The 21,955-nt window shown below is 38.2% G+C and overlaps 1 protein-coding gene across 2 annotated transcripts; it reads right to left on the reverse strand.

Moving 5' to 3' along the window:
* Positions 1 to 1,934: 1,934 nt before the first annotated feature.
* Positions 1,935 to 20,376, reverse strand: LOC113639692 (ral guanine nucleotide dissociation stimulator-like 1). Of its 2 annotated transcripts, none has more exons than XM_027141742.2 (18): positions 20,265 to 20,376; positions 20,048 to 20,141; positions 14,877 to 15,166; positions 14,148 to 14,192; positions 13,358 to 13,527; positions 13,086 to 13,231; positions 11,493 to 11,723; positions 11,176 to 11,279; positions 10,847 to 10,931; positions 9,544 to 9,615; positions 8,661 to 8,747; positions 8,390 to 8,422; positions 7,581 to 7,702; positions 7,225 to 7,323; positions 6,974 to 7,097; positions 5,594 to 5,854; positions 3,528 to 3,642; positions 1,935 to 3,439 (listed from the first exon to the last, which is right to left on the reverse strand). In XM_027141742.2, exons 2-18 carry the CDS (start codon positions 20,069 to 20,071, stop codon positions 3,294 to 3,296), a joined length of 2,154 nt encoding a protein of 717 aa, XP_026997543.1. In that variant the 5' UTR covers positions 20,072 to 20,141; positions 20,265 to 20,376; the 3' UTR covers positions 1,935 to 3,293. The 2 variants fall into 2 exon arrangements, with proteins under 2 accessions (XP_026997543.1, XP_026997544.1); XM_027141743.2 differs by having other exon boundaries at positions 20,296 to 20,343.
* Between the last annotated feature and the right edge of the window lie 1,579 nt (positions 20,377 to 21,955).

Genomic DNA, 21,955 nt, shown 5'->3' on the forward strand with positions numbered 1-21,955 from the left:
ACACACATCATCCACCCTCACCCTCAGCACTAGAGCCCCCCAGGGTTGTGTTCTGAGCCCCCCGCTGTACTCACTGTGCACATATGACTGTGTGGCCACTTCCAACTCCACCACCATCATCAAGTTTGCTGACGACACTGTTGTGGTGGGCCTGATCTCAAAAACCTGGAGAGATGGTGCCAGGAGAACAATTTTCTCCTGAACGTCAGCAAGACTAAAGTTGATAGTGGACTTCAGCACAAAACAGGAGCGGTCATACCAACCTCTAAACATCTACGAGACTCCAGCGGAGAGAGTGGACAGTTTCTGGTACCTAGGTGTTCACATCACACAGGACCTGTCTTGTTCCTGTGACATTAACACCCTGGTGAAGAAAGCCCTGCAGCGTCTGTACCATCTGAGACGCTTGAGGGACTTCAGACTACCCTCTCAGGTGCTAAAGACCTTCTACACCTGCACCACTGAGAGCGTCCTGACGGGTACCATCACGTCCTGGTTCGGGAACAGCACCAAGCAGGACAGGCGAGCCCTCCAGAGGGTGGTGTGTTCAGCTGAACGTACCATCTACACTGAGCTCCCTGACCTGCCGGACATCTACAGCACGCGGTGTCGGACCAGAGCCAGGAAGATTGCAAAAGATCTCAGCGATCCCAACAATGGACTCTTTTCTGAAAGCAAACACAGAGAGGATGAGGAGAAGCTTCTTCCCGCAGGCCATTTGGAGTTTAATCCAGGAGACACCCGGGATCTAACACTGGACCTCTCTCTTCGTCCCCACTGTTCTATGCAAACCCCCCACACACAAACACACACACACATTTATGTACTGTATATGTATATTTATGTATATGTATATACATTATTTATTCATCTATATTTTCATATTTTATATAGTTTTCTTATATAGTTTATACTTGTTATTATTTTATTCTTATTTTATTTCTTACTTTTATTTATATACTTTTTATATATATTTTTTTATCCTTATACCGGATAGTTGCATAAAGCATTTCACTGCATATCGTACCCTGTATGTATGTGTATGTGACAAATAAAATTTGATTTGATTTGATTTGATAATAAATTTTGTTCATGTATGATTATATATGATAAGACATTACTATATAACTAACATTTTATAATGAAACTGTGAACAGTACAAATCACATGATCAAAAAATATTTCTAAAAGATAACATGGAGGATAACAAAGACAATGAATGAATAACATTGAGTATCTCATTATAGTGGTATCTGTCATGGGGTGGGAAATATTAGGCAGCAAGTGAACAGTGACAAAATGGGCAAAAAAGGTATGAGGAACAAATGAATGTTCACAATGTTGACACGGCATCCGAATTCCCAAGATCTCTGTCTGAACAAGAATCTGTTTATGTACTGAACAAACTAGTCTGATGTATTGAGGCTCCATCTCACAACTTATAGGTCTTAAAAGATGCCAAGGTACACCTCTATAGGTCTTCTGGAGTCCATGTCTCAACTAGATACTTTTTTAAGGCACAAGGAGGATCTAGACAATATTAGGTTGCTAGTTTTTAGCAATGTTTCACATCCATAGAGAATTAATAGAAGCCTTTTAAAACACCTGAGTTGTAAAGCCTGAGTTGTGAATTCATCTTTTTCAGAAACCAAACATAAATATTGTGAAATTGTCATATATAGGATTTCACGATCCAGCAGCGATCCAGAGTTTGAGCCTGAGGTCTCTGTGCAATTTCTTTGCATGTTCTCCAGCATCTCCACATGGCTTTCCTCCTGCCTTCCAAAATCCCATCCATGGTGCATTCATGCCTCATGTGCAGTGCTCCCAGGATAGACTCCGAATCCACTGTGAGCCTGATCTGTATGAAGCGGCTACTTAAAGGGATTGAATTTATATCCATATTTTATATCACACACAAAAAACGAGATCAAAACATTTAAATCCTTTTTATTCTTTAAAGGATTGCCACATGTACATGTATAAGCAGTATGCACAATAAGCCAATGAAATGCTGTGGATTGCGGAGCGGAATAAGTCCAAAATACAGTACACTTTAATACAGTAATGATCAGTGTATTCATTTCTTCTGTTCCGTCTGTGTCTTATTCTCTTAAGGAACATTAATCGGATACTACACAATGTTTATCATTTGTGAAAATAATGAATCTACTTGAAACAGCAGAGCCAAAGAATACATCTGGGGTTAAACAAGAAGATATATCTCTCTTCCAATAATTGCACAGAAATTCAATGTGTTATTTTTAAAGCACTAAGGAATAAATGTTTAGGCAGTATCAGATTTTCTTTAAAGCCTCAGTAATGAACAAGTAGATGAAAGTGTAAGACATTTCAGTGGAGTTGTTAAACATTGTAGAAGTGCTGATTAGACCTCTATCACTCTACAGTGTGACAGTGGAATGCCCCAGTGCCTGTTAGTGCAGTAGCTTTATCTTACACACGCACACAAAAGTACACACCCAATCGATATCACCATGGTGTTGAGCTGTGGGAAGAGAACACTGTGATCTTAATGAGAGTCTCTGTCAGCTATATATGTGTGAAAGGCAGGCTGTACAACTTTTATCATTCATTCTTTAGCTACGAAGTGGGAACCTGCTGAAATGAAATGCAGGTTGATCTACAAATACACTGAAAATATCAACAATACATTAGCTATGTATTTAAACCTATTGGTATAAACATGGCCTTTAGAAACTCAGTACATGCTACACAGAAACGGTAAAGGTAATGATTTTTAACATACTATGAAGCTTTTTATTAGGTTATTCGGTATGCAAAGACTCCAACGATGAAGTGATAGCTATGCTCAGTTTGAAAGAAACTGACAGTGAAGCTTGATCCATATGATGAATGTGTGCGAGTTGCATTTTCAGACAAGTTCTGTAGCTACTGTGATTATGTCTCAGAGACAGAGATAATGTGGGATTAGGACATTTACTGCTACAAGGCCGTGTATACAATATGCCACTTTTTGAAGTTAAAAAATATAAAGCCTCTTCTAAAAACTTCTGGCAGTTTTAGAACCAAAGTAAAGAGCCTAAACTCTCCCCTCAAGGTGAACAAACATTAAGTTATTAACATTAGAAAAATATCTGTCAAGTAGCAAATATCTACCATTAAATAGGCATAAATATGTTTGACTATATACATATGTTCTATGTACATTTTTTATATAAAAACTGAAACTAACGAATTCTTTGTCATTTCAGTATTGTGCAGATTCCTAAGTAAATTAATTTTTTTCTCATGATGAGTTCTCCTGAGCGCTGTTATTTGGCAGACCGGCCTGCTGACATTGATGCTGAGCGTGCTAGTTGTTTGCGCTGGCCTTTTGGACAGCGACGTAAAACAAAGTCATAGTTGGCTGAAGTAGACATGGCATAGAAGACGTTGGATTTGTCTGGAATGATGAGCTCTGAAAAGAAAAAAAAAAGAATTCATTATTAATGAAGGTTCCAGGACAGTAACAGTGCCAATTAGCTTTAGAGAGGCTTAAAACTTACCTTTGCCTTGAGCCAACATCTGGACGAGGCTGAAGTCCTGTACGCTGGCGTTCTCAAGGTTGTGCTTCTGCAGGGCCCTCTCAATCACCTGGGCTGTTTTTTCCTGGCTAGTCAGCTACAAAACATCATGGCCATGGTCAATGACACCATCAGAAATGTAGATAACTGAGTTGGGGTTTTTTTTTTGTTCTTATGTAATTTTCTTTATTATTTCAATATATACTGGCTGTGTCAGTCACAGGAAGAGAAATAAGATTAAATATAACATAAGTAGAAGGTTATATAGCACAACCCAGTCCCTACCAAGATGAGAGTGCTCAGAGAAAAAGAACAATTGTCAAATAAGTGTTCAAAAGTCCAGCTACAACACTGAAGGAGTTACAGAGCTCACTGGAGAATCTGCACAGACCTCAGCAATATCATACCTGGCCTTTTTGGGAGATTGAACAGAAGCAAGACACTTCTGAGAAAGACCGTGCTAGAAAATCTGAGAGCTTTTGAAAAAAAAAAGAGTTCATGGTCTAATGAGAGTTCATGGTCTAATGAGACTAAATTTAAGCTGAACGTAAAAGGTTTGGCACAAGCTAAAAACAGCCCTACGCCAGGGTAACAAAGACAAAGTTGGGGTTAGCATAATGAGCTCAGGGCTCTTCAGAAGGAGGAACTGGAAAGTTTGTTGCCTTCACAGGCAACATGGATGGAGTCAAATATTTATAAGCAAATTGTTGAGAAGAACCTGTGCTCTCACTGACAGTTACAATTAGGGCACAAATATATGTCCCGACAAGTCAAACACCAGGACAAAACTACAAAGTTGACATGATGTAAGTCTAAAGTTAAGGATGTAGTTTTGCTTGGATTTGGCTCAAACTGGCTGTTTGACATCTACAATTCAAGCAATTTCATTCCCTCCTTTTCAGTGTTGTGCAATAAACACACGTGTCCATGTCCCTGTCCTGATTGAGTGGATGTTGGTGGTCCATATAATTGATTTCTTTCTTCTGTTGACAGAGCCAGTGGCACGTAAACTGGATTTAACCGTATGAGTAGATATTTTATTGACAGCTACCACAATGGCAGGCCAAAAAATACAAATATACCAAAATGTGTGATAGTTTGTATAACGGGAAACTTGTGCTGGAAACATTGGGGACATGTCACCATATTTTTTCATATGCCCAGAATATGTCCCCAAAACACTTCTTGAAAGTGGAGTATATGAAAAAAAAATTATGCCAATCATATTATATACCATGACACTTTCACACACCACCAGACACTATTACACTATTGAATATCAGTTTAACCCTGATGGTTAGTCTATTGGTCTACTGTATGATAACACTCTTGCATGTCTGTGACACATACATCATGATCTCAATACTGTGAGATAAATATATGTAGAACTACATAAAACTGCAATCATGATGTTGTGGCACATGAAAAATATAAAGTAAGAGGTTAGACCTGTTGCAGTAGTCAGCTCTAATGTATAGTTAAACATTTTATTTTCAAGTCATTTTTAAAAGACATCCAAAGACTCTCTTCTCCTGCAATTGTTGAATAGAACAGCTGATGCGTATGTGGGTAAAATGGAAGACTGACGCTTCAGAACTGCTTTTAATTGTGAGTTGATTAAGCAGGGTTGTCTTCGGTTTGTTATTATTATTATATACGACTCTCATCATATCTGTCCCCAGGAGTTTTGTAATCAAATTCACATCCAAGATAGTTTGGCTTTCTGGTTTAGTTTGTCTGTTTCAGTACAGACCCTTTTTTTGTTTTCCTGTTACCACTGACTTGCAGTTCTGCATGGTGTTGTGTGTTATAGCAGTACTGGCATGTTGTATTGGAAACAGAATGGCCATTTCCTGACATTACTGTTTAACCTATATAAAGGCGGCTACAGTATATGCTTGATTGATGCTGACTATGTCTAAATGGCACAACTCAGTTATATGTGAGGAAACCTTTATACATCCATCTTTTCAATATTAGTCACTATAATATTATAGTACTAGTTCATTACTCATCAACCAAAAACTTTCAGGCTTCTCAGTACTCACTAGGATGCTCTTGTACATGTTTCCATTGTTGCTGCTCTCCATACTGATTCTAATGATGCAGGAGTCAGCGACCTGCCTGTTGTACAGGGGCAGTGCGGTCATTGAGACCGAGCGCTTATGGCCAGGCTTGGATGGGGCTGGCAAAGTGGAAGGTACAGAGAGAATAAGGTCAGCCTGGGAGCTGGCGGAGGAGCTAGAAGAGCCCGTAGGAGACGAGGAAGAAAGGCTGTCAGCCATGTTCTGGCAGGAGCTTGAGAGCGACTAGAAGAAGAAGGAATGAATACGATATGTCAGTTGAATTATACAAGTTTTGATTCTGAAAGATCTGACAGTTTTATGACACCCTACACTGTTCTCATTAGAGCTTAAGGTAAAAGGCTGCAAGCTGGTATGTAAGTTCTTTCACTATCATATCATTGCTGAAAAATTGAGGAAAAGATACCAAGTAAGATAAAATGATTAAGAATTCAGACCTTGGAATAATAAGGTTCTGACAATCCTTAAAAATAATGATGTATAAAAGGTTTATTTTTGCCTTTAAGCAATATTTTCATGTAAAACCTCTCACATACAGTACTGTACATTCACTGGCATGTAAATAACAACTAATTTTGCCAGAAAGGTCTGATGAAAATGTCCCAAAAGGTCTCAAATTTCTAATTCTCTAATTCCAGTTTTGGAATTTTACAGAATTTACAAGAATTTAGCAAATCAGGATTGAACATGGTTGATATTTCTGTAAAAACCTTGCCAGCCATTTGTAGATGCCAGCAAGTATTCCAAAACTGTGAGCCAGAAAAAATGACTTAATTATAACTGATATTATATCAGTTTTCTCTTTGACCTTGCTGGAAATGGCACTGTAGTAAAAGAAAAAGCAAATCACTCTGGTCATAATGTAAAGAATTTAGCTGTTGCAATCAGAGGTGTGTTTGTCTGAGTGGGTCTTAAGTGTGTGTGTATGTGTGTATATTCTGTGTGCTACAGAAGTATGAAAGAGAATATGATGGCTGACATACTGAGACAACTGCGCTTGCTCTTTGTTCAAGTGCAATCGACTATGAAAACAGCCCTCTAGTCAAGTGCCAAGATCCAGGTTAATATAAAATGAAGTACATTCCATAATCAAGCCCAGTTAAGTTGTGGTGGTTTGTCAAGTAGACAAGAGACATTATTATGTATGCTTTAAATCTGAGGACAAATATTCATGTAATATGATGATCTAAGATGATATTTACTGTCTAGTAGATGATTTAGAAAAGGAAGGAGTTCATAACTCCAGTCTTGAAAGGGCGAAGTCTCCAAAACTGGTGCTGTGACCCTTCAGTCACATTTAAGTATTTAAGTACATTGCTGCACAGGTTGTGTATTTTTTTTTACCTGTGCTCCAAGAGGAGATGACTGATTTGTAGAGAGATCCTCCATTTCAGAGCTGCTGGATCCAGATGATGAGACACTGATCTGGTCAGCATTCTTTTTGGAGCTCTCAGTCACATTCAGGAGGCTGCATACACACACATTATATACACACATCATATACACACACATCATCACATTACATATACTTTGTGCTGTATTATACATTTGCTGTTGCATGAATTGGAAGATTGTCTGTGAATGTTCATACTCACGAAGTGAGCCTTTTGGTGAGGGAACGGGGATTCGAGTCTGTACTGCTGGATGGTGAACAGCTGTCAAGTGGAGGCTCCAGCTGTCTAGACAACTCATAACTGAGGACGTGCATGCAGAAACAATGATGTTTATAAAGTTTACATTACAATATACACTTTATTAAGAACACACATAGACCTACACGTGCAATTAGCCAACCATGTGGCAGCAGCACAACTGCAGGTTGGGATACTATGTGATAATAACATGTAGCTAATGATACTATAAAGTGATTCAGTTAATGACCACATGGAATATCACAGTGCAAAAAAAATGTGATCTCAGACTCGGAGTGGTTGCTGATATGGAGTCTTACCTCTCCTGATCTGTGAGCAGCGTGTGATGTTGTAACCAAGCTGCAATCTGAGGATGGTGGGGTAAAGTGTACTGAGAACAGGATGCTTGGAGCTGCCGGATTTGCCACAGAATCTCATACTCCTGCAAAAAAAAATACAAGTTTGTAGAGACAGACTTTGGTGAGGGACATGTAGGGTCCAAGGCAACATCTTTTATCCACGAGCTACAACCATCCAGCCATGAGATTAGACTGCAGTCCCTGAGTTACAGAAGAACTAGATAAATGTTTCACCAAGCTGGGAGTTGTGAAATCCTTTCCTACACTTTCAGTATGGAATAGCAGAGCTTAATGTTTAGCAGTTTACAGAATTAGTCAATCAATAAAGATTTTCAAATACTATTTCTCCTGAAAGTTCAGGAAAAACATCAATTTAAACTGGTGTACAAAACGCAAATAAAATATATGGAACTTCATGTAAAATACTGAAAACTTTTGATGCAGTTTTTTTTTCTTTTGGTTCTTTGGTTTGTTTCTTTGCAGTTTAAAGGACATCCAAACAATACTTTGATACATGTCTGATCATTTGGCTGACGAAACTGAATGTCTTTTAGTCGCCATTTGTAGATTCACTCACATACTAATGCTTTTCTAAATGTTCACATCAAACATGGCAATATAAAACTCTGTGTCTGTATTACACACCCCTGCTGGAGGATTTTCCATGATTTCAGAACAGTCTTATCTCTAAAAGCACACCAGTGACCTTGTCATGTTAACATGTGCATCGAAACACCCAAGTCAATGGTGAAAGAAAGCCAGAGACTCACCCTCCTGCGCTTCTCGAAATTTATGTAGTCACGCTGTTAAAAAAAGAATCATATGGTAATTAGCTGGCAGGTTTAAGAATAGGAAACTTCACAATGCAGTTTAAGAATTACTTTTATTTTATAGTAGAACTTTTAAAAAACTGCTATTGTAGCCTATGGATCAGATACTGTTTTTAAACTGAGGGTTGAAAAAAAAAATGTTCATTCAGTAGAAACAAGCATTCTTCACTCATGCGGTCACTGAGAAGTTGATGCAGCATTCCATACATACCTCCACAGTGTCAGGTAGGGCTGTATCCAGCATGGTTAGTACAGTGAGGTATGTTCCTAGGTAAGGCACGACTCCATTATTGGTGGTCTGTGGAAAATGTGCCATTAGCAACACGATCAATTCGTAAGTAATCAATAAGCCGACGGACAAAAGTGTGTTGACATGTGACCATCACGCTCATATGTGCTTTAAACATCCCATTCCACATTTAGTTCCCCTTTATACTGTAGTTATAACAACCTCCACTCATCTGGGAAGGTTTTCTACTTGACTTTGGAACTGGTCTGTGGGAATTTGCCTATTCATGCACACCATGTCTTTATAGACCTCGCTTTAAAAGGAAGTGAAAGGAAACTGTAATGCATACAAAGCAAATCGTGTGCTTCCAAGTATGTGGCAAAAGTTTTGAGGACCAAACCGAGGTACGTTTTTGATAGTCAGGTGTCCACGAACACTAAAACAAAGAACAATGCCAAATCTCTGGTAAAATCTAGTTTTATCTCAAGTTCCAATGCAATGAATCAGCAAAGTGGTTTTATGTTGTTTATGTAAGTGTGTGTGTGTGTGTGTGTGTGTGTGTGTGTGTGTGTGTGTGTGTGTGTGTGTGTGTGAGAGAGAGAGAGAGAGAGAGAGAGAGAGAGAGAGAGGGAAAGAGAGAAGCTTAGAAAAAAAAGACATAGAGAAAGAGGATGTGGATAACAACACAATAATTTCTCAGATCACTTGGTCCACAAAAAAGGCTAATTAGACAGAATCGTTCATGTTTAATGTCTAGTTCATCTGCATCAAGAAGACCAACAACGTACACATTTGCTTGGCATGCAGTTACCTTTTCTTTCAATTCTTATAATTAGAGAAATGAGTGTGATTGTGGAAACTTTACCATCTGTTTGAACAAGGGACACTGCTTGGATGCCTTGGGTAAAATATTGTCCATGGCTGTTTGGCTCCCGTCCTAAATCCCATCAGAGATAGTTATCAGATAGTTAACACACACACACACACACACACACACACACACACACACACACACACACACACACACAGACACACACAGACACACACAGACACACACAGACACACACAGACACACACAGACACACACCAAATTTGGTTAGGGAAGAAATTGTGTAGTAATGAAATATCAGCTAAACCTGATTACACGCTGTATTTCCAAAGCTACCTGTTTCTATGAGCATCACTTTGTGAACACTCGGTGAAATCAGATGTTTAAAAAAAAAATTCAGTATAAAGTACTAAAGATGAAATGTTATTGCAATACAACTATTAATCACAGAATGATCAAGATGCCTGAACACAAATCATTGTGTAAGCAGCAGGTACCTTGAATTTTAATGCTATTTAATGGAATTTTCCCCAGACTGTGTTTCAATAAAAACTCATGCAGGGGTTTTGTTTGTGTTGTTTTTTTTCACCACAACAGAATTCTAGCATGGTTCAGTTTCAGTGTGAACCTGATTTAAGCGAGCATGCTTTGTACTATAGGTTAAGGGAAGTTTCTCATGCAAGTTAACTTAACTGGCATGCAAGATACAAAATCAGACCTGGAGTGCTGCAGATGCACGATGTATTCTAGATATCTGAGCCAAAAAAACAGGAATGCAGTTCATACAGTATGACCTACTCGGTTGTTGATGAAATAGCTGACAGGTTTGTTAGCATGTCCCTCAGCATATGTTTTGATTTTCTGTGTATCAGTTCAATGAACTAAGGCTAAAAGCACTCTCAAGCACTCTCTTCTGAACAAAAAAACAGACTCTTGATTCAGTTATCATAATCTCCAGGTTAACACACCTTACTTCCAAGAAATAGAAACTGAACCGGTTGAAGCACTGAATGGCTGAAACAATACAATGCTGAGTGGTTCAAAATAACAATATTGTACAAGCACCAAAGTGCTTTAAATTGCATTGTGAAATGTGAATGTGAAAACACTTCATTATGTGAAGCTAGTTTTAATATTTGATGACAGTTAACTGTCTTAATACACATACAGTGTGTGTATGTGTGTGTGTGTGTGTGCGTGTGTGTCTATCTGTGTGCGTGTGTGTCTATCTGTGTGTGTGTGTGTGCATGTTTGTGTGTCTATCTGTGTGTGCATGTGTGTGTGTCTATCTGTGTGTGCATGTATGTTCATGTGTGTGTGTGTGTGTGTGTTCTCTAACCTCCTCAAGGATTTCTCTGCTGGTCAACACACAGTTCTCGTCTGGGAAAGTTTCACACAGGTTCTCAAAGCTGCTCACATTTTCCCTGGAAAAAACACACATAATGAGTGCCTACAAAGTCAGATTTAAACAGTACCAATAAATTATCAATGCCTAAGAATGTCTCGAAGTATTTTTCCACCGAGGCCCCAAGCCACATTTACATAACATTGCTGAGAAATCAAAACCCAATTCCAGGAAGTTGGTTATGTCTAAGTTACGCAAATAAAATGATTCATTTAGCACTCAGCTAAATAAATGCTGTAAGTGTGTGTTGGTTTAATATGTACCTGCTCACTGCAGCCCAGGTCTTCCTCAGCCTGTAAATCGGGTTGGACTGCAGTGCAGACAAAATGGCCTTCAGGGATGAGAAGTTCTTCAGCTGCCTGCATTCCTGTGGGAACAAATGAACACTGACTGTTACACCGCTAACATAAAAACAGACAAAATTTGAAAAGTATCGCTTTCTAGTCTTGATAGATTCGGTCCACCTCAAAATCCTGAAATATTGCTTGACCATTGAGATGAAAATCCAGCATGGAACACAAAGTGGCAGTGAAATCAGGCAATTTAAACTTAGTGAACAGTCAAACATTGCTGATCTAACCTGTGCAACTCGTATCCATTTCTCAATGATTCTTGCTCTCTGGTTTGGAGTGGATGATGTAGTGGAGGAAGGAGAGGTGGAGGGACAAAGCAGTGACGTGATGACACGGTTAGTAACAGCGTTGAACTGGGAGATGGTTGCACTAATAGTGGGCGAGAGGTTTTCCTTCTTATCTCTCTGAGACCACACACAGCCCAGACACTGGAAGGGAACCACCTTCACAAACAGCTCCTACAAGAACATACAGAGACATGTGGAGGTGTATACCTTACTGGTTATTTGGATATGGATCATTTCACACTGGTTATGTATCTGCACATTGACCTAAAGTCAGTTACAATGAATACAGTTTAAGAATGAACATAAATATAAGGTGTGTCCCAAATTAAGTACTTGCTATTGTGTAATATAAATAGTGTAGTAGAGTAGTGTTTAGAGTAGTGAATAGAGTAGTGTTTTCACACTGAAAATTACAACAATTACGCCCCAATCCATGGATGATGCACTTACCCAACCAAAATAATCAAATTATGGAATGTTGCACACATGGAGGAGGGGCGGAGCTACCAGGCGTCGACGCTGGATGATAAAAAAAAGATAGCCAGCAATACTCTGGTGTGCAAGCCATCTTACAAATGTCTTTAAATTAGTTCCATTTGAAATGACTACACTAGACCCTAGAGAACATAGTATGCGCATAGTGCGTAGTATAATACATCATTTAGGACACAGCTATAAACTTGTGCTTGTGAGTCTGACCAGCTAACATTAGCTCAGCATTTTCAATCATCTTACTTTGTGCTTTCAAAATGACATTCGGAGCAAAACAGAAGATATTTCACATGATCTCTCTATACTTCTCTCCAAAGATGTCCACCCCTCCCATTAAACCTTTTTAATTGTTTTTAAAAAACTTTTGAAACTTTATCACGTTCATATTATATCATGAGTTGGTTGGGGTTGTTGGTTAGTATACATCTAACACACATGTAGAGAATACAGAGTGTAGATTATCTACTGTATGTCTATTCAATAGATTTTTTATTTAAGGTTAATTCATTTATCCGTTTACCCTACTGATGCATTATATACACTTTGCACTATGTACTCTATGGTCTAGTGCAGGATTTTTAGAAAGGTAGAATCATCTCAAATAGAACGCTAACTTTTTTTTACTAACCTGGAAGTAGAAGCCGTTTCTCAGTCGATTATAAATGACTTAATGCGACGCCACAAACTTTAGCAAAAAATAGATTTTTAAAATATTGAATATTATATTTGTAACCCATCTTGTTTGGGTAAAATTTTTCCATATCCAGCATCAGCACCTTGTATCTCCACCCATTTTGCTTAGTACTTGAGCAAATCTGTGAGTGTTGAAGGCATGAAATGTTCAACACTTTTTTTTGTTTTTTATCTACACACTAATTACACAACAACCTTTATACAACAACATGGCACGGAATAGTTTATAAGTATATGATCTGGGATCTACTTATTTCTTACTGTTCATTCAGAATTAAAAAAATCTTTATTAATATGTTGTTATTAGGTTAATAGTCATAGCATAGAAATGTGACTATTGACACTTACAGCATCCTGTTTGGTGAGCTGTTCTGCAAGTTGTGTGACCGAGAAATCCATCAAGTCTTCCTGATTGCTTCCATCATCCAAGTCCTTCTCTTCCTGGCTCAACTCTGACTCCTGATCCACTCCAGTTTGATCTTTAGTCACAACATCTGAGAGGAAGAAAAAGATTTATCCTTGTTAAATGACACTGCTTTGTTGTGTCAGGACATAATACCTCCAGATAATATAACTGACTTAAGGAGTCCGAGTAAACAGTGTTGCATCAAAGGTCTGACCTTCTGCTTGAAACTTCTTGAGGAGATCCTCATAGCACTTGGCCAGGGCTGAAAGAGGTTTGTGTCGCCTAAGTTGCAGGCACATTAAGCGTAACGAAGAGTGCATTGGAGGATCCCTGAAATCCTCTGCAAACTCATCCAACCAGGTCTGGAGTAGAGTCCATAGAGCGCTAAAACAGCAACAAAAATACTCAGTGTTTGCTTGCAGAAAATCTGACTGCACTTTTACTGAGACATTTCTTTCTCACAAAAGCAGGCTTGGAGTGAATAAAAATTTCACACCAAAATCGATCATTTTCTAATAGCAGCATGTTCCAATGTGGTGAAATCCTTTTATATTGCAACAATTTACCAATGATTATTGTTTTATTTATTTAAAAAAGACACATCTATGGTACATCAAAATCGGCGAAACATCCAGAAAACAAGTTAGTTCCTATTACCACTTTCGTTAAAACAGCTATAAACAGTCGTTCCTTTACCAGCTTCTCTTTTGTTCTCTCTTGGTATTAACAAGGCAAAAAATGCAGCTTGTCACAACCGGGAAACCACAAAGGGCTAAACTAGACACAATAGAAATCAAAGATTTACCTCAGAGCCTTGAGGTTAATCTTCATTCATAAATGTAAAACAAGCATCTCTGATACCTCTTTACCTTCATACATGCATCTAAACTCTTTCCCTGTTCTCCAAGCTGCTTTTCAGATCCTCTCAGTTATAATATGTTATTCTTTTAAATTCATTTTCCTCTAGATTTGTTCCCAGAGCATCCTCATACTATGTGTCTTACCTCTCATGACACTTGCTGTTGTCCAGCTCAGAGTCAAGACTGTCTCTGTTTGAGAGAGAGATGATGTTATACATGTGAAATTCCAGTCTAAATTTAAAACTTAACTTGAATTAATAAATCAATGAAACCCAATCTTAAGTTCTTTACAGGGCTTCCTCTAGGTCTAATGATACAACCCCTGGCACTTATCATGTGTAACTAATCGCCGTCACAAACACAACACAGATATCTCTGAAGAATGAAGAATTATCTATGAGGAAGATTACATTTCATATTGTAATAAGTCATCAACGCTGCATTGCACATGCAAGTAATATTTTTTCAAAATTCTGTCCCTTTAGGAAGACTTTTAACTATTCCCCAAGTCAACTTTGTGCAGAATTTGGACAATTTGCTGTGTTCATATTTCTGCTATGCAGTCACTTTATGGAATGCTCTGGGTAAATAGCAGATAAAACAGGCTTAATTTACACAAGTACAATCGAGCCCTGGCTGGGTTGTTAAATTGCTGTAAGCTTATAACTAAAGCCTTTGCTGTAACAGAATGGAAGCTGTACTCAAGGTTCCAGGGAGATCAGTAATGGGTCTGAATTCAAGGCAACAGCTTACAACTGAGATACCGTTATAATTAGAAAAGCAGGAACTCCTGGTGGAGCAGAATGATGAACACACACACAGTACATGTCTGCATCACACAGTGTTACAGTATGTAAACTCTCACACACACACCTCTGTAAAAGCAGCTCAATAAGTTTGTTGGTGCTGATGAAGGTGCGGTATGTAGAAAGAAGTATCCTTCCATAGTCTGGTTCTTGGCAGCAGGGATCGAGCAGGTGATCCACTACACGTATCAGCGTGGCTGCTTTCAGCCTCCGGACTTTAGATGTACGGTACTGAACGTACGCAGCGCAGGGAGAGGCCTCGGCCGCCTCGCCTGACTGCTGCACTCGCTCTCTGCGTAGTGTGATGCCAAACACGGCGCCATCCTCAAACTCTTCACCCCACTCCTGAACTGGGTCCTAATATAAAACACAAACAGAACAAAACGTAGGTTTATATTCATACTGAAATTCTGCAAGCTAGTCTTGGCTAGTACTGTTGATTCAGCTAATTCAGATAATTATTCTTATTACTTAAAAAGAAAAAAATTATACTGATTCAATGTTTAATATAGTAATATGAGCTTAATCAGCTGTGTCCTCACTTTTGTGTTATACCTTCCCAGTATGAAAAAAAACAGACTTTCCAAAGTGCTTAGATGAAGAAGAATCTTAAAACAAATGAAAAGATTTATTTGACTCTTTGCAGCAGCATAAGTGCATTTAGTGCATTACGTTTTTGGCACATTTGAGGCTGTGTAATATAAAATTCTAATATGTAGTACCGTTGTTTCTGATACTGTGACATCTCCTAGGGACAGCACACACACACACACACACACACACACACACACACACACACACACACACACACACACACACACACACACACAGTCTTTCCATAATGGACAAACACACACTTATGGATAATCTACTGTATTTCTTTTACCGTTGAATCTGTTTGTTTTTTTCTAAACCCTGAAACAGTAAAATTCTTTCTATTAAATATATTTATAGATATAACAATTAAGATGTATATATTTAAGTAGCCATTCTTGCACTCTCTGTTACACTCTGTGTCAGTCAGAAACAGAGCCACAGGACTGAAGGCTGAAATATAGCCCCTGTGCTGTTTATTGATAGGCATCCCAGTTGATTATGGATTGAAAATTTAGATGTGTATCTGCTTCAATATATTTGTAATAGCACTTCAAAACTGCCTCTGATTTCTAACTGGGCTTTTATATTATGCTTGACTCATTTTGAAATAAATAACTCCTGACTAAAATCGCGTAGGAGAACAGGTGAATATTAGGATAATGGAATAGTTTTTGGTCCTTTGTGTACTCACAAAAATGCTGATGTGACTTGGCTTGAGGAAGCATTAAAGGAACATACAGTAATTCTATCTATAACAACCACAACCAGCCCAAAACACTGAAATATTAAATAGCATTAAAACTACATTCCACCTCTCCAACACAGATTTAATAAGTAAAGTAAGAATAGTTTTTCATCTAGACTGATACTTCTAGATAAAACCTTCTGTGACGTAAATTAATTTTAATGTACACCATTTTCTCATAGGAACTGCAAGCATTACCGACCATTTTGTTTAGCCGAACCATTGGCTACCTGCAGCCACCAGGATCGTTTGTTTTCAGAAACAATAGCAAGGCCTGGGCTAAAAGAAGAGCCGTGGAACCCACAGCAAACATGTAAAAAGAGATGCTCATCACACGCTAACCCCCACAAATATCTGGTTGGACGAGTGATGTCAGCAAAAGAGATGGTACAGTACAAGTAAACACATGAACCATGAGTCTCTGCTGAGTAACCAAACTACACACCACTAGAAAAGCTCATAATGAGCACTTGCGCTGTTTTAGACTACTGTTATATTTATGGTCTCTTCGTGTCAGAGACAACAGCAGGACAAACACATCAGGAGAAACACTTCGAACAGTAGTTAGAGCATGGACTCGGGTTTGAACCCTGTGAAATATTTTAGCACAGCTTCAAGTGCTACTACTACAGCTACAGCATATCGTATTGCTGAGGTTCTTAAAACATAAACCAAATGTGTTTCTTGTTTTGATCTTTAATATTATATATTAGTTAGCACCCACTAAGGTGAAAAACAAGCTTAACCAATCGAAATCCTGCATTTTCCTGGTAGATCTGACTTTTTAATATGTGATTTGATGAGTTTTCAGTGAAACTGTTTGAAAGGTATTTAATTTCTTACATAAAATAATACTATTACTATGGTAAGTTTAGATGATGGTCTGGCATCCAAAAAATATCTGAGCATGACACATGAGCATGAGCCATGTCTGAGCATGACACAATTATAATATATATATATCTATATATCTATATCTATATATATATCTATATATATATATATATATATATATATATATATATATATATATATATATATATATATACATACAGTATACAGAACACAGTTTCACATACAGACATGTCTTATGATCTTAAGCTTTTACTGAAAACGTACATTTTATTTTTATTAAGAACATATTTTGCCAGATTTCAGGTGCAGCCCATTCATCTCCCGCTCCAGACAGGACGAGAGTTCATTATAAAGGCTGATGAATATGCATTAGGCGTGTCTTTTGTTTAATGTAAATGAATGAACTCTAGAAGTCCAAAGAAGCACATTAGGAAACATGCTGTCACAGTTCAAAGAAACACCTGGAACACAAAGATCTCCTCAAGGACAGGGTGGGTGGCATCAGAGGCAAAAGAATAAGCATGCATTAATGCAAAATCATCAAATTTGTCCTTGTTCCTTGAATTTTGAACAATATCAATTTCCAAGCCCAAGTGAAATTTTGTACCAGTTGTTTATTTCTTTAAAGTATTGTATGTCTAGACTCCTCCAGCTATCAGTTAAAATCCCATTTCCACACATCTGATGTTCAATTCTCCCCTTTGAATCACTTGATCACATAGAAGTGGTCATTAATTAAGTAAGTTGTAGTCTTTATAGATAGTATACACTTATGGAATGCTTTATAATTCCATTATTTAGTGTCAGCTATTAGAGGATGTTCTACCCTTTGAGTCTCGTTCCTCTTAAGAGGTCTTTCTAAGATGTCATGATGAGGGAGTTTTTCCTTTGACGGTCACCTTGCTCATTAGAGATTAAAATCTACATCCATATTTCTATAACAATGCTTTGTGACCATTTCTATTCTGAAATAAATTCCAGTGTTGTATAGTCAAACCTCCAAAACCTGGTCTAGACTACAGCATCTTAATCTCTCATACAGCCTTCGCTTCACTTCACTTCACTTCAACCATACTGCACAAGGTCAAGTCAGGTTCCTTGCTGGATACAATCAGGCTCAGTAGTGTCATGTTCCATCACCAGCATGCAGGAATGGAAAGAACTCCATCTACTCTATCACTTGACATATCTCTATTCTTTTACATGTCCTCTCACATGGATCGTATGATGATCTGACACATTCCAACAACGTGGTGTATCGCCTGGTATGCAAGCACATGTCTTCATTATTACGTTACTGTCGAAGACAAGATCGGCTTGGATAAAGAAATCTTAAGAAGCAGAAGACAGGACAAATAAGAGATGAGGGTTGAATGAACCGGATCGTTATCTGCATCCATTGTATACAATGCTGCTAAGCTGGATAGAAGGACTGGATAATATTGTTTCAGTGAAAGACATCCAATTGTTAGTTGTTGGTGTTTATTTCCAAATCAGATCATTAGGACCTTAAGGCAAAGCGCTGAGTCACAATGACAGTTTTGCAAGCTGCAGAACAAACTGCTTTAATGCACGCCGATGGCTCATATTTTCCCCTTACAGACAAAGGCACACAGTGGTCAAGCAAAGGCACATAATGCCTATGGCCTAAAGACAAATCAACCATGGGTGAGTTTTGCATTGCCTCTGCGTCACCATTTGACAATGACACAGAGAAAAGAAAGCAGTGCTGCGTCAGACCTGCAGAAACCTTATCAGTATCAAAAACAACAGGTTTTTCTTATTGAATAACCAGGTGATAGAATAGGGGACCTGTGTAGTGGGTCAACTACAAACATCATTTATTCCTTATAACTTGCACATAAAAATGGAAATATGTACAGCCGATGTTTATTAACACAGCCTTTACAAGCACGAAGGAACTGAAACACCATGAGAGAGAAAGAGATAAGCAGGTTATGTGAGTAAAATAAATAAACTCAGGTAATAAACACACAACACAACTAGACTGAGGTGAACAAGGCCAACCAGTAGTCTGTTAAGGAATATCATCAGAGAAAAATTCAAATGAATGCAAATTTTGTACTTAGCTCAAATGCAAGTAATGTAAGCTTGTGGTTGCCAGGTGTTTTTCTGCACTATGGCCTTTCTACAAAGAGCAAACCGAAGGTACAGAAGCCGTAATTCTGATTTCCTCCCCTGAAATCAACCAGAACTGCTCCTCATACCCCAAGCCAAAGTGCCTCTACTTTCACAAACTGCTCCTCATACCCCAAGCCAAAGTGCCTCTACTTTCACAAACTGCTCCTCATATCCTAACCCAAAGTGCCTCTACATCCACAAACTGCCCCTCATATCCTAACCCAAAGTGCCTCTACATTCACAAACTGCCCCTCATATCCCAAGCCAAAGTGCCTCTACATCCACAAACTGCCCCTCATACCCCCAAACCAAAGTGCCTCTACATCCACAAACTGCCCCTTCACCCACAAACTGCCCCTCATATCCTAACCCAAACTGCCCCTTATACCCCAACCCAAAGTGCCCCTTCATCTCCAAACTACCCCTCATACCCCAACCCAAAGTGCCCCTTCATCCCCAAACTACCCTTCATAACCCAACCCAAAGTGCCCCTTCATCCCCAAACTACCCTTCATACTTTAATCCATGCTCACCCTTAATCCCAAAATGTCAGTCAAACCCAAACTATAAAAAGGGCACTCTGTGTTCTCCATGTCCCTGTTGCTCCCTCTCCCTCTCTCCCTCTCTCCCTCTCTCTCTCTCTCTCTCTCTCTCTCACACACACACACACACACACACACACACACACACACACACACACACACAGCGCGGTGATATATGAAGGGCAGGTGTGCTGAGAGAGAGAACTATTTCAAGAGCATTCATTTGATTGCAGTATATTACTTGTGACCTAGAGTTAGTATACAGCTCTGCTCATAATGAGCAGCAGCAACAGGGACTGATCAAACAAGTAGTACATTAAAACTCGGAAACAAATGCAACAGTAAACGCAACCTTACCATGGTTAGCTCCCATTTCCCCATCTCTCACAGCAAAAAGTCCAAACAGCGATCTATGGTGCAACCGTGTTCATGTTCAAATCCCCTAAATACACTAAAAATAGTTTGGAATTATTATCTGTGCATTTGCCACACAACATAATCCACACTAATCACTTATTAAAATAGAACTGCAGAATAAAACACGTCTGCATAAATCTTTTAAAAACGTAGGTACTGTCTGGTGTTGTTTATAAAGTCAAAGCTACTCCTTCTGTGCCTTGTTGTGTCCCTGCGCTCGCGCCCTCTTCGTGCCAACGTCAATTCCCACTGCACTCATCAGGTTCTGCACAGCGTGCTGTACCTGTCATCAAGGGGGCGGGGCCACAAGAATCACCTGCTCTCTCATTGGTCACCGCACGTGTGGGCGTAGCCTTTAAGCTATTTTATAAGGTAAAGGCTTTTTTAATTGATTTTTCAGGTATATAGTTCTTAAAGGTAATTATAGCATTTTAAATGGATAATTAATTATTATTAATAATAATAAAATAACTGCATTAAAAAACACCTCATGTGGCACCTCAGTGCTGTAATTTTAAATATAAAAATAGATAAATGTTTTTTCTATAGTTTGTTTTGTTTTGCATTATTGATTTTTTTTTTTTGGATTGTGAAACAAATATGGTCTTCTGTGGATTTACTGAATGGTTTAGAGGATCAACAACATAGTCTTACTGTAGAGATTGTCTCTGTATGTTGCTGTTGCTTTGTTGTTCTACTAAATGCAAATTAATAGATCACTTATTAATAAGCACTTCAGGAGCCTCCGACCCTCTTTTGTATATTATGTCAATAGCACCTGTATATTTGTCAATATGATATATAACACCCTGTATATCATGTCTATAGCACCCAAACTGTATATCATGTATGTGGCATGTTCATCTGTATATTATCCTGTTCACACTGTAAATACTGTACATCTTGCACTTTCTGCTTATTGCACTTCTGGTTAGATGCCAAACTGCATCTATTTGCCTTGTAATGATAAAGTTGACAGTAAAGTTGAATCTAATCTAAGCTAATAAAGGAAAATGACAATTACAGCAAACAAACAAGCACACTACTTAAATAAAAAGCACTATACAACGTTTTTAAACAAATAAAAGCTACAAAAACATAACCTCAATACTCGAAGAACACAGTTACTTGAATTCCAATATAATTGTTATAATATGTGAAAAACATGTAGGTTGCTCATTAATCGCAAGTTATTTTCATGACACTTTAGGTCCCACATTATTATGTAAGTTTGCCTTGTTTGTAATCTAATCGTTTCAGGTATCCTAAAGTTTCCTGGAGCCTCCCATTTCCAGTCACTTGCCTGGAGAAAAAGAAGCCAGGAAGACATTTTTGCTTTTTGACAGAACAAGAGGAAATATCCCTCCCTGCAGAGGATGCATAAACTGAATGATTAGTAAAGGTTCAAAACAACATATGGTCAACTTAGTGCTCTTAGTGCTTAATCCAATAAATAAATGGGTGACATTAATATTAAAGCCAATGTGGTGTTCTTTCATTAAAAATGCATTAAAATAAAAAGCTATACTACATCACATACATATATTTAAGCTCATAATTTATAGCATGCTTTATTTTATTTTATACATTCATATAAGGCATCTCAAATGCACTTTAAAACAAATGTATTTCCAGGGCAAATGAAGCAGTGAGGTGTCTACATTTTGTGAAAGCATGCTGAAATGAAAGTATGTTGAAATCTCTCTCTCTGTTTTTTTGTGAAAGATCTAATGATGTATTCACTTTATAACAGAAAATTTCATTAACATACAAAGCATTTGGTGCCCCAAATGCTAACTTTAGCATAACATACTGTATTGGTAGAATGTGCTATCCAGACAAATAATT

The sequence above is a fragment of the Tachysurus fulvidraco genome, chromosome 15 (genome assembly GCF_022655615.1).
Source record: "Tachysurus fulvidraco isolate hzauxx_2018 chromosome 15, HZAU_PFXX_2.0, whole genome shotgun sequence".
In the NCBI taxonomy this organism is placed as follows: domain Eukaryota; kingdom Metazoa; phylum Chordata; class Actinopteri; order Siluriformes; family Bagridae; genus Tachysurus; species Tachysurus fulvidraco.